This window comes from Maylandia zebra, linkage group LG18 (assembly GCF_041146795.1).
Source record: "Maylandia zebra isolate NMK-2024a linkage group LG18, Mzebra_GT3a, whole genome shotgun sequence".
Taxonomy (NCBI): domain Eukaryota; kingdom Metazoa; phylum Chordata; class Actinopteri; order Cichliformes; family Cichlidae; genus Maylandia; species Maylandia zebra.
The window spans coordinates 24,836,860-24,850,295 of NC_135184.1; the positions used below are offsets into that span (position 1 = coordinate 24,836,860).

At 41.7% G+C, this 13,436-nt stretch overlaps 1 protein-coding gene across 1 annotated transcript in view; it reads left to right on the top strand.

Moving 5' to 3' along the window:
* Window positions 1–1,453: 1,453 nt before the first annotated feature.
* Window positions 1,454–13,436, top strand: part of LOC101474939 (uncharacterized) — a 42,287-nt gene continuing 30,304 nt past the window's right edge. Inside the window, exons 1-22 of the mRNA XM_076877146.1 lie at window positions 1,454–1,584; window positions 1,742–1,792; window positions 1,927–2,093; window positions 2,194–2,264; window positions 2,503–2,668; window positions 2,779–2,916; window positions 3,192–3,366; window positions 3,817–3,959; window positions 5,541–5,644; window positions 7,290–7,455; window positions 7,552–7,737; window positions 7,847–7,999; window positions 8,234–8,378; window positions 9,075–9,233; window positions 9,417–9,535; window positions 9,623–9,820; window positions 11,610–11,768; window positions 11,865–12,049; window positions 12,159–12,341; window positions 12,655–12,746; window positions 12,997–13,166; window positions 13,272–13,425. Coding sequence (XP_076733261.1) covers window positions 1,530–1,584; window positions 1,742–1,792; window positions 1,927–2,093; window positions 2,194–2,264; window positions 2,503–2,668; window positions 2,779–2,916; window positions 3,192–3,366; window positions 3,817–3,959; window positions 5,541–5,644; window positions 7,290–7,455; window positions 7,552–7,737; window positions 7,847–7,999; window positions 8,234–8,378; window positions 9,075–9,233; window positions 9,417–9,535; window positions 9,623–9,820; window positions 11,610–11,768; window positions 11,865–12,049; window positions 12,159–12,341; window positions 12,655–12,746; window positions 12,997–13,166; window positions 13,272–13,425 — 3,139 coding nt within the window. The 5' untranslated portion in view covers window positions 1,454–1,529. The remainder of the gene's footprint in view (window positions 1,585–1,741; window positions 1,793–1,926; window positions 2,094–2,193; window positions 2,265–2,502; window positions 2,669–2,778; window positions 2,917–3,191; window positions 3,367–3,816; window positions 3,960–5,540; window positions 5,645–7,289; window positions 7,456–7,551; window positions 7,738–7,846; window positions 8,000–8,233; window positions 8,379–9,074; window positions 9,234–9,416; window positions 9,536–9,622; window positions 9,821–11,609; window positions 11,769–11,864; window positions 12,050–12,158; window positions 12,342–12,654; window positions 12,747–12,996; window positions 13,167–13,271; window positions 13,426–13,436) is intronic.

Below are 13,436 nucleotides of genomic sequence, written 5' to 3' on the forward strand. Positions count from 1 at the left end.
CATCCAAGCACGGAAAAGGCAACGAACACAAGGGATGAACCCGTGTTCTGTGTACACATAACAGGCAACTTAGCAAAGAACCAGTTTTAAATTGTATCTTTTGACACTTTGTTAGTAGCAGCCTATCACAAAAACATAATTTGTTACCATTCCATTAGTTAGATCTATAAAAAATGCCAAAGATAACAGAAAATAGTATTTTTGCACTAACAAGGTGATTCCCAAAGAGCTATTAGCTAAAAGCTTGCCCTATCTCAGGATGCATAGTGTGTTCAGGCCTAAAAACCTACAGTAGATGAACAATATCTGAAAGCATGTCCTTCAAAAATAGCAAAGTCCAGCAAAGGCCTGATGCAGGAAATGAGAGATGCAACTACTCCTTCAGTTGATCCATCTACTGTTCATTGAAGCTTCATCAGAAATGGTCTCACTGGAAGGGTGGCTGTCAAGAAGCCATTCTGAAGGACTGGAAACAAGGAAAAAATGCTGAGATATGCCAGATCACAAAATAACTAGACTGAAAATCAGTGACAACGTGTCTGATGGAGTGTTGAATCCAAATTTGAAAATGTCAGTTCGAATTATCATCAATATGTACAGAGGAGGTCAGGCGAGAGTTACAACAGTGAGTGTCTATAGTCATCTGCAAAACATGGTGGAGGCTGTGTCATGGTTTTGAGTTGCATTTCGGTCAGTGATGCTGAGATGTGGAGATCTTGCTAAACTTGATGGACTTATAGAATGGAATTAACACAGGAAAGTACCATCAGGTATACAATCTGGAATCTGTTTGAGCACGACAATGATCCCAAAAACACTGCCAATGCAGTAAAGCATACCTGGGTAGAAAAACACACAATGGCGCACTATCAGTCATGGATTGGCCTCCGCAGAGCCCGGACCTCAACATTATTGAAGCAATGTGGGATCACATTAACAGAGAACAGAACAAAAAGCAGCCAACATCCAAAGAAGAGGCCTGGAGGACTATTCCTTAAGATTACTTAAAGAAATTACAGGAAAGCTGTGTTGAAAAATAAAGATGGTCACACCAAATATTGACTTTCAGGCTTGTTAGAGGCTTTCAAAAAATGCCATACAGAGCTTTGAACCACACCCTACCAATTTTAAGTGGTTTGGTATTTATATTTCTTACTTAGTTACCTGTGTGCCGCCCCATTTTAAAAATCCTGCAAACACCCCAGTCTCCAACTCAGTATCCGTGCAGCTGCCAGCTTTGCAAAGAAATTCTCTCTTTACGTGGTTCATGTCTTATGTCTGTCCAAGTCAACAAGGGTGTAAGAAAACTTGATGTTTTGTGAGGCCCGGTGTTCTGTCAAGTGATTGGCTCAGTGAATGTTTGTAGCTTCAGTCTTGGAAGGTATTTCCTGATTGGTTGCTGTGAGCAGTATGGGTCACAGAGGAAGCCCATGTACAAGCCTGGTCATTCAGTGGCTGTGAACAGTGCTTGGTTTTCATCTCACTCATATGTGGAGGATCGGAGGCAGCCAGACCTGTAGTGGGTTGCTATGGCAGTATTGTTGTTACTCTTCAATGGTGTACTTATTTTTCTCCTGCTACATGGTAAGTTTTATGGTTTGCTTTGTTATATTAGTTCTTGAAGAGTGAATTCATTTTCCAGTCAAAACAGGGTTTGGCTGTAGTAGATGTTATGTATAGAAGTTTGACAAGGGCTGTAATGTTCTGTCGATATGCCTGAGATGTTTTTTTTCCTTTTCAGTAGGTGATTGCCTACAGGGGAAACCAAATCTCTGTGATTTAAGTTGTTCTGGTAAGATCTTTGTTACTTAGTCTAATGGATCTCAGATTTATGGATGCATGCACACTGACAAGGAGGGTTTTTTCCCTCAAAATTTCCTTTTCAATTTTTTAATTGTGTTTTATTTGCTAAATTATTTTCACTAGGATTTCCTACCTCTGAATTACTCTATCAGAAAGGGGTGAGATACACTTACAGGTATAGCACGACAATTACCAGCACCCTTCACGGCTCCACTGGTGGCAGGAATGGTCTGGCTTTGGACTGTCTGGTTGATATTGACGTGGTCTCCAAGTGTCACCTAATGATGCAGGTCAGCTTTAATAAAATAGTTTTTGCAAAAAACAACAATAAAAACGCATTATTAAATAACAAAAAATCTGATATTTAATGTGCATGTTTGATCTCTACAGATAAGGAATCCACAGATAAAACGGCTTTCCCCTCAAAAGGAGCACTCTGTGCAGCATTTAAAAAGTCTGAGGTAAAGCCAATGTATAGATTTAATACAGTCCGGTGTGTTTTCACAGATGATGGCGAGTGAATGAGTGCAGAATTCCTTCTCTTCTGTTTCCTTTTGCATGTGTGTGTATGCCATTCTGTCCGCTCATTTTGGAATGCTGCAGATGTTTTTCCTGTGAATCTGATTCCCCGTTCAGATGCTCCACTTGTCTGTGTTCCCTGGTCTTGTGGGGGCCTCATCTGGTGTTTTTGTTTCCCAGGGAGTCACTGGAGAGAACACGCCTCAAGTTCTCCCTCCAGAGGGGGAAGGTCACGGCCCTCTGTCTGCAGGAGGGGGAGCAGGTGTGGGCTCTGAACATTAAAAGGGCTCTACTGAGCATGTTCCAGACGTCCCCCATGGCTTCCAAACTGACATTAGAAAATGAGGTGGGTTAGTGGAAACCGAATTTGTTTCCATTCATTTCCTAAATATGCATGTATATGAAGAAATTCTTCCCAGGCGTATTTAACTTTCGTTCACTCTTTCTTTTCCTCAGACGGATGTGTACGGCACCTGCATCAGCAGGTACGAGAGGCGAGGACTCATACTGCTGAAGACCAGGGATCTAAAACAGTGCCATCAGTCCAGGCTGGCAAACTTCTGGCCTCATTCAGTTGCTCTGAGTGAAGACACAGTAAGATTAGGGATCTTTCTCAACAGTGTTTGGAAATGTTGATATGTCATTAATTAGTGACTGACAAAGTTGGGAATAAACATGCACATGGTGGTATTTTATGGTGTAATTCCTGTAATTTGGAATGAATACTTCTAAGGAAAAGGCAGAAAAAGGAGTGATGGTGCTAGTCCTCTGCACAGCTGAATTAGAACATATATTAAAGTGTGCATTTGAGTCATATTCTAATGATAATGAGTTTGTTTCTTCTTTGTCTTTTTGTTCTTTTTTGCTAGTCAATGCATTTGGAGCTACAGTGTGCTCAGCGCCATGGCTCTGTAATGGAAGAGGTTAACTGTACTGAGGCTGTATCCATGATGACATGGTCCAGGACTACAGGGATGGTGAAAACCCAAACAGTGTCTAAGCTACTCTTGCTCAGAGCCCAGCCAGGAAGTCCTCTAGGAGCAGGTCAGAAGACTCTGCAGTCACCTTAATCGAATCTAATCCCACTCACCACCCTATGTCCCAAACATGTCACCTGTGTGAGTTAATGAGGGTTTGATAATGGCATTCATAGGAATGGGTCAGCACTGACTGCTATACCAAGCATCTCTCTGATTTCATGAAATCTTGGGGTTCCGTTACTCCACCCATGGCTGTTTGTTTACTGTTTTATAATACACTAACCCCATGTTTGCCTCAAAATGCTGTGAACTGTGGGTCTTTCCCTCACATGAAGTCTGCAGAAGCACAAAAAGTTTGGTAAACTGGGCTCAAAATGTCTGCTAAAGAACTCTCTTGCACTTGACAATTTAACAGCGTGAGCGCATCCATGGTCTTAGCCAGTGCGCATCTCTGTGGCATTGGCTCTTACCCTTTCAGAGACCTTGATTCGTGTTCTCCTCATTGTCCCTGCAGATTCCTTAGGCACTCGTGTGCCAGCTGACCTTCAGTTTGAGGATGAAGGAGCTGCAAGGCTGGGAAAAACTAGACCAGCAACACCACAGGAAGTTGGTCAGACTGTCAGGATGTTATGCAGCCTCACCTCAGACCCACAACTGGTAGGCCATAAATGCAGCAGGTCACAATCTTTTAATTATATCAATTATACTGCAGCCCTCTTCAGCAGTGACTGTGAATAGCTTACATTGACTGCACCATGTCAGATCATTGAAGGTGTGTTTGTATATGTAATTCATGGCTGGACATCCACTGAAGGTTTTGGTGCAATAGCTCAGAGAGTGATTACTATGAATATCCTTTCTAAAGGTTAGTCTTGCTCAGCCTGGCAACTTGTTTACATGGGAGGTTTATAAAGACTTTCCCCAGACCAGCGGTTGGCAACCTGCGGCTCCGGAGCCGCATGCGGCTCTTTAGTCCTTTAAGTGCGGCTCCGCATGGTTTGGGAAAATAAATTAGAAGTATTTAGCTGAAGTGCATTTTATTTATGTTAGTTTGGAATATTTGTGATATTGAAATATAAAAATAAAAATATATTCTATTCTATTCTATTTTTTCATCGCTCAAAATAAGCGTCACACTCGCGGAAGCCGGTATACCCGCCGAAACGCCGTGCATTTATCGAGACTTTCCACTCCAGGTAGGTCAATTATGGATCTTCGGATCAACATTATGTCAGCAGCTATTCTCCACCATGAACTATGTTAAAAACAAACACCGCTCACGCCTCACAGATGGCAGTTTACAGTCCTGCGTAAAGATGAAGGTGACTTCATACAGCCCCGATTTGCAGACGCTGTGCACAGAGGTTCAGGAGCAGAAGTCCCACTGTAAACATACCACGGCAGACCCGACGATGTCTCCATGAACATGCTTTTCAGCGTCTCTTTATTGACCACTTTTAACACACGGTTTCTGTACGCATACAGCCCGACACATACCAACACAACAGCATAGATGGTACAGACGTTAAGGCGACAAGGCGTGATTGCGGGTACCGCTTAGGTGCGTCCGCCTCCCCTGCAGCGGCGCTGCAGACCACGCCCCGCCACACACATTAACCAGGTAAAATACATATTTAGGCAGAATTTTGCAAATATCTGTTTTTAATTTTTTAGCAGCATAGTGCTTTTTTTCCAATTATTTTTTAAAAGCCAGGTCAAGGCTCCAAAAGCCCAAAGGTGATATAAGGGTGGCGGCTCACAACAGTTTTTGTTTGCTACATGGATCATTTTAGTTCAGATGGGTGTCTTTCCTTTTGTTATATTTCTTTAAGAGTTCAAAATGTGTTAATTACATAAATAAAATGTAATTTTCTCTTTCGCACTTCATGGATTTCATAAGCAACAAACCATAGTTGTTCACACAAAGCATAAAGGTAAAAAACAATATATACAGTGTTATCTTGATTTTAGATGTCAAAAAGTATTTGCGGCTCCCAGTGTTTTCCTTTGCGTGGAAACCGGGTCCAAATGGCTCATTGGGTGTTAAAGGTTGCTGACCCCTGCCCCAGACTCATTAAAATGATAAACTTATAGTGTGAAGATCAAGTGATTGGTTCACAGTTCTATAAGGGTTCATTTTTCTACTTTAACACTTTTGAAAAGCTGATACTTGACATTCACTATATGTTAGCAGCAACTTTAGTCCATATTATATATGTTTGGTTTTTCTGCTCCAAGGTATCACAAGAGTTTATTCAACTGGTGTTCCAGCTGAAAGATCTGACTTTCTCTCAGCTCAAGACACTTTGGCAAGAAGCTTCTTTCAAGTGCCGCAATGACTGGTCAGTATATCCCAGAAGTTTTATAAATGAGTATCTTTTGGTTGCTCCTTGAGTTCCCTGTCAATCTACCGCCAGTAAAAAATTCTGTAAACATATGAGTATACAGAATCTATAGGCCAGGAACAACACTTTTGATACTGAAAGCTTTATGGTTCCTCTTTGCAGTCCATTTGTGGACTGAGTTCTTTTGTTCTCAGAGACTAGATCAGCAGACCACTAGCCCATGGGAGTCCAGATTGTCTCCACCATGACTATTGCACGTGTCAGTTAATAAAACATATTTCCCTTAACTGCTAGTTGGAGTAAAGCTAAAATAACAGCCAACTTAATTAGACAATATTCTGTGACTGAAATGACCCAGCGGGCCCAAGGACAGGGTCACCTCCTTGTCTATTAAACATATCAAATCTGGCCTTATCACAGTGGATTAATGATTTATTACTCACAAGAGTAACAGAAAGCAATTAGCAAGGAATTGCCAGTAAGGTGCGGCAAGAACAGATAGTGTGCAGTGTGGTTTAGTGCATGACTTCATGGCAATATAATATTATTACAATACTTTACTCAAGATATAATAATTTTGCAATTTTTTGTCATTTTCTGATATGCTGAGTATTGTAATAACATATGTGTGATTCATCACCTTTTTATGCAAATTATGTCCTCAAAGGTCAACTGTGTCCATGTCTGTTTTATATCTAATGAGATCAAATTCAGTTTGTTTGTTTTTACTGCAAAATGAGATGGTTACTAAAACCTTTCATAATTGTTGCTATAAGACACAATCAGTCTAATATCAATCTGTGTACTTTAAGGTTAACGGCCTTCCTGTTCCACAGGAATATAACCAGAAAACAATCCCCTGGCACCCAGCTGTGCTCATTTACAGTCTCATTCAGACTCATGGCAACATGCTGACAATCTGTCTGCATTTAGAAATCAGACAACAATTACAATCACTCTCAGACAACCACTCTGAGAGTGATTGCAGTAACTCCAAGTCCGACTGCAACTATTTGCAGAAAGGTTGCCTCCTATCAGGCGACCTGTGCAATAGCTTTGTAATAAAAAGTGATTCTGAGTGTGCAACACCAACAAGCTCTGGGCAACCATTTACTCACCACCCCGGAATAGGGAACACATTGAGTAGGCAACCACCGATTTTAAATGCAATGAGGTTGCTGCCCTATTTTAATCAGGGCACTCAGGCATTAGCTTGCTCTGAATTAGGAGGTAGCTTTGTCAAGCTAAGTGTTCCCAGTGCTGGATGCTTTGTTTTTGTTTTTTTGGCTGAACAGTTTACTAACTAACATAATCTCAGGATGGCATTGCATGAAATAAGCCATCTTGTTCATAGAATTCTCTGAGTATTTCAAATTATTTGATAAAATATTGATCTTTAGTGTCCCTGTACTGATACAATATCACCACAAAAAATATCACAATACTATGCTGTATTGATTTTTTTTGTCACACTCCTAATTTGTGAAATGTGAAATTTGGAACTTTGTGAGGAAGAATAATAAAAATGATGACCTAAAATATTTTGGTGCCCAGTGAAATGTCCAGTTAGTTATAGCTTAAGTTAAAATAATCAGGTATATATGAGCAGTTTGATACTGATGTTGATTAATTGTTTGGACAGGCAGCCGCTGTTGGATGCACTGCCGGCATGTGGATCTGAAAACTGCATCATATTACTGACTGACCTGATGAGGAACAAAGAGGTGGAAGAAGAGCAGGCTCTCTCTCTCCTTACCACAATAGCCCTCGTCCCTCATCCTTCGTCAAAGATCATCTCCTCCATCAATGTAGGAACCTTCTGATGACACTCATGATGACCTAAGTCTCTCATCAAAACTCACATGAAATAGGTTAGTTACCCAGATGTCTGCTCTTTGTGTTAGGCTTTAACAGAGCTCCCAGAGCTGCGGTCCAAGACTCTGTTGGCTGGATCATCTCTAGTCTATCAGTTGTGCCGGAGGTCTCAAAACTCCTGCACTGAGCTTTCTCAGGTACAGACCTTTATGCAGATCCTTGAGAAAACCCTTCAGGAGGGCTGTGAAGGAGAAGAACCCACTCAGGTGCAAGAGGTAATGCAGTGACCTAGAACTTCATCTCACTCTCCATTTAATGCACAATGAATTGTGAGAGGATTTACATAAACAATGCCCAATTTGCATTTATTATGTTGCCCACCAGGTTCTTTATGCTTTAAAATCAGTGGGAAACACTGGTGTGTCTGCTTCTGCCTTCATTCCCCTGCTAAGCCGTTGCATGCTGAGCTCCTCAGCAGCCCTGCAGCTTAGGCTTGCTGCAATCCATGCCTTCAGACGCTTTCCCTGCTCAGCTGATGTGAGTTAATTCAGAGTTAATATTTAAGCCAGCAGTTGAATAAAATTGTGCTAAAAGATCATAAGAAACCACCCTTGGTGTTCTTTATGCTCACCATATTCTTAGACAAGCCTTCATGAGCTGTATGGTTAAGTGAGGCGATAATCAATTCCCTGTGAGCTGAGGTGGAGATGACAAGGTGAGGAGGTGAATAGGAGCCGAACGTCAGTACTGACAGAGATTTCCTTCCCTCAGAGGTCTGTGCTGTTGCAGCTGTACAGCTCTTCCCAGGAGGATACTGAGGTCAGAATCGCCGCATACCAGCAGCTCATGCGTTGCTCTGACCTGGATGTGTTTGAAGTGGTGAAGACGACCCTGAGGAGTGAGACTTCCAGTCAAGGTGGGGTTTGTGGAAGAGATGGCCGTAACAGCTTCTGCTATCAGAAATGTTTAATGGTGGAAAACAGGAAAATAGTGAAGTGCTGGACAAACAGCAGAATATTTGGTGGTCACTAAATCTCAGAATATTTCTTAGATATTCTCTGAATATAAATATTAGATCATATTTATCAATTTCCATATATCACATTAATACTGTATTCTTGAAAAAAGCTGTTTCATGTGGGAACCAAAGAATGAAGTTTTCAGCAGTGTGATCTACTCCCATCCCGAAGCAGTAAAGTCTGGGTCTGACCATTAAATGAAGATGCAGGTTAAAGAACTGTGAAGCATCTGTTTCTGAAACCAGAGACTCCGATGCACTTATCTTCCTGCTGAGCTGGACAAGTGGCGAGGGTCACAACTTCTCTTAGAGACAGTTTTCACAGTTCTGTGAAGAAACTGTTACATATAAAAAATAATTTTTTGAACATTCTGTCAAAAAACAAAACAAAGTCATTTAGATATAACCCCAAACTCTTGAGTGATGGCACAGATTGAATTCCTTTCTGTGTATCTTAGAGGCGCATGTTTGATTTATGTTTATTTGCTAGGATTTGTTAAGGAATGTAAGGGAATGCAATAATGTTTCAGACTTTTACTCGGCTTGTCTGTGACCTGGCATGTCTTGAGCTCTTCCCTTATTCTATTTCTCTAGTGGGCTCATTCGTGTGGAGTCACCTGACTAATGTCCTGAGGAGCGAGGACCCCGCAAAGCAAGCCCTCATTGAGTCGCTGCCCGACGACATTATCAGCAGAGATTTTGAAGCCGAGTTTTTAAAATATTCCTCCTATTCAGACTATACTGTCTCATCAGGTATTTCAATTTTAAAACTGTAACTCATTTTCATATATCTGCACGATACACTTCAGATTTGGAAGCAAATAAAATGAGGTGCTGAGCAGTGTCACTATACCAGGAGGGTGATAATGCATTTAAAGGTGCACAAATATATGTCTTCTTATATTACTTTATTTTCTTCTTTTGTATTTGTTTTAGCCGTCGGAATCAAGAATGTGGAAACATCTTTAATTTTCTCCCCAAAATCATTTCTACCAAGATCTGCTTCTGCCAACTTGACCGTGTATTTTCATGGCAGAGCCCACAACCTTCTAGAGGTGAGTTTAATGCACATCTTATCTTTTACACTTTACGGTCTTGAAAAGTGATATTTCGAACGACTATATTTTGTTCCCTGACTTTAGGTGGATCTTCATGTTGAAAATGCTGAACCATTTTTAAAGAGCATCTTTGGGCAGCAGCAGACAGAGAGAGAAAACACAGCTCAAAGTGGAAAGCACGAGGCCAGGAGCACAGGGAGAAAGACGGATGATGGGTGTAGAGGAGAAAAAGAGACGTGTTTATCGAGCACGGACAGCTACCTGAACCAGGCCCGAGAAATGGTGAGGTCAAACTGTTAGTTTAGAGGTGTAAATCATAACGTATGATCTGAGCTTGCTCAGGAAGATTTTTGTCTGAAATCCAAAGATACTCTGTTTATAAAAGCAGACCAATCAACTGTCAAACTCATCCCCTGACCCTTAATCAGTGGCAGGTCTACAGGACACTCTTCATACTCCCCGTACCTCTTTCCAGCTTTCAGTCTGTGTGTTTGCACTTGAAACGTTGTTGGTTGGTCCAACTAAAACATAAAACTTAGCACTAAAAACAAGGAAATTTGTGTTTGGTCGATTATTTCTTTGTTGTACTGATGCTTCTTAGCAATAAATCTTATATCATTGGAAAGCCTGTTTATCTGGCCTTAAATGGCGCCACATTCATAGGAAAACTTACAATTATGGGTTGAGCAACAGAGTCGAGTATGTAAACAGCTTATTCTGCTACTGGCTCTTGTTTATAGTGTTGGATGATTGAAGTATGAAGAAACAAGATATACTAGCAATTTAACAATTTATTCATTTAACAAACACGGGCCTCAGCAGCGTGTGGCCACACACTGCTGTGGTATGGCATCCATCAGCATTTGTCACAGGGCAGCCAGTACATGTCACAGATACAGATACACCACATCCAAGTGCTGTATCCCATAAGTGTTGATGTTGAGCTCAGGACTGCAGACAGGCCATTCCATCCTCTCCACTCCAAAATTCTGCAGGTAGTCTCTGATAAACCAGCTCTGTGATGGGAAGCTTTGTCATCTTGCAGGATAAAGTTCAGTCCCAAACGCTGCACTTACTGGATTGAAAGAGAGCTGTCTGTCTCTAAACCCAGACAGCTTGAGGTTGCCCTATGGCACGGAGCTCTTTGTTCCAAATGTGGCACTAGTTAAGGGGAAATAAACAGGCTCTCCAACAGTATGAGATTTAGCATTAGTACAACAAAGAAATAATCAGCCAAACGCAGATGTCCGTAGTTTTTGTGCTAAACTTAAATATAGAGTCCAATGTAAAAGCTATCAATCATTCTGTAGTCTCCAGAAAAAGTGGAAATAATGAAGTGGTAATTTTAAATGAAATAAGGTGTATTCAGTAAATAAAAAAACAAAACAAAATGCTGGATGGATGGATGGATGGATGGATGGATGGATGATGGATGGATAAATGGATGGATGGATGGATGGATTGATGATGGATGATGGATGGATGGATGATGGATGGATGGATGGATGGATTGATGATGGATGGATGGATGGATGGATGGATGGATGGATGGATGGATTGATGATGGATGGATGGATTGATGATGGATGGATGGATGGATGGATGGATGGATGGATGGATTGATGATGGATGATGGATGGATGGATGGATTGATGATGGATGGATGGATGGATGGATGGATGGATGGATGGATGGATGGATGATGGATGGATGGATGATGGATGGATGGATTGATGATGGATGGATGGATGATGGATGAATGGATGGATGGATGGATGGATTGATGATGGATGGATGGATGGATGGATGGATGGATGGATTGATGATGGATGGATGAATGGATGGATGGATGGATGGATGGATGGATGGATGGATGGATGGATGGATGACGGATGGATGGATGGATGGATGGATGGATGGATGGATGGATGGATGGATTGATGACGGATGGATGGATGAATACAAAATATGAATATAAAAATTGTAGTATGAGAAAGTAATCACATTCACTGCCGGTGAGTCAGTAGCTCATATCTTTGTTACTTTATGGAGTTTTGGGGTGTTTTTGCAGTTGTCTGGAAGAAAGAAAATGGATGCGAACATGCCCAACTGCTGGGTCGGTGTGAAGGTGTTTGGGAATGAGCTCAGCATGTTCACATGTGAAGATCTCTACAATCAAATCAACCAGGTGTCGCTGAGCATGGCTGGACTGGCTGTCAGACTGCTCAAGGTGGGACCCCTGTTGTCATGTGTTATTACAGTCTGTTATCGCCGACTCTTTACCTCCCGTTATTGCCCTGATTGTCTCTTCCACTCTAACCTTCAGGGTCACGAGGTGCAGCTGAACCTCAGATCCATGTTGATGACAGAGGAGCTGGCTTTGCCATCTCTGTCTGGTTTACCCATCAAACTGGGCGTCAACATGACCTCTCTTCTTTCACTGCATCTGAAAGGCAGAGTCAATTACAGGGATTATTCCCATTTCTCCCTGAATGGATACATCAAACCCAAGTACTTAAACGTTACCAAATGTCACATGGGCTCATCTTTCTTCACGGTCTGTTTTTTTTGGTTGTTTGTTTTTTAGTGTGTCAGGTAAAACTTGTCTGTTTGTTCTCAGTGCCTATGTGAGTCTCGCGGCCAGGATGGGGGTTGACGGAGCTCTGGGTCAGGCTGCGGTGGAGTGGGTGGCTGAGCTGAGGAGCTCCACGAATCTGGACGGCAGCATCCAGCTGCAGGAGGGGCAAGATTTCAGGGTCACGCTTAATACACCCGAGGACTTAATGGACATCTTCTCTCTCAGGTACACATTAAAAAATTTCCCCTAATAAATCCCCTGTTTTAATGAACGTGTGTGTTTTTGTGTGTATTTACTTAATCAAAATCCTTGTTAAGCATTAGGAGACAGTTTAGAGAGGGTTGAAGTGTATCGTGTGTATGATGCACTGTAAAATCTGTCAGAATTACAGGATGGACTCAGGATTCCAGCTGATTAATGGCATTACCGTAAAAATTATTTAAAAAACATGAAATACAACTAAAAATTTGTTATAGTTGCTTTGTTAAAATTTAAAGACGGGATTGAGAATGAGTGATGATCTTTTTTTTGTTCTTAGCTCGAGAGTGTTTCAGCTCAGCGGAGACCACAGAGAGGAGATAAAGGGGCCAAAGAGTCGAGTACAGAAGACCACCTGCACACCGAAAACCTGTGAGTTCTACAAAAGCGGTGCACTTTTATACGTGTGTGTGTGTGTTTGTGCGTGTGTGTGTAGTTTAATTAAGGAAGTGCACTTCACTCTCCTTTGTTCACAAAATCACAATCATATATTATATGTTTATAAAATTAATCTAAAGTTGTCTGATTCAGTTCATTAACTGCCTTTCTCTGATTATTGTACGTTATAATATTTAGTAAGTAATAGTTATAGTATTATAAGTACATGTCTGGTTCCCTGCAGGGTCCAAGATGGTGGGTTGGCAGCTGTGCTCCAACACCTCTTACCCATCCCTTGCCACAGGTGTTGCTTTCCTCCCCTCTGGACCAGTGCACCTCTCCTTCAGACTGCTGAAGCTGGACAGAGGCCTCCATTACTATCTGCTTGAGGCTGCTTATTCAGTACATCATCAGGTGTCAGACAGCATTAAGATATGCATGTGAAGCCCTTCCACTGAGTTTATTTTATCTGAATAAAGCTGATTTTGTTATTTAGTCTCACAGTGGTTTGTGTTTCAGAGAGGGACCTGGCTTCCCAGGGAGGCCTCCATCCACCTCCTGCTAGCCACTCCTCAGTCCTCCATCCCAAGAGACATGTCTCTGGATCTGGCCTTCAGCCCTCGCAGACTGCTGCTGAAGATCATTCATCCTCTGAAAAGCATCCATATACATGGTCGGCCAGAC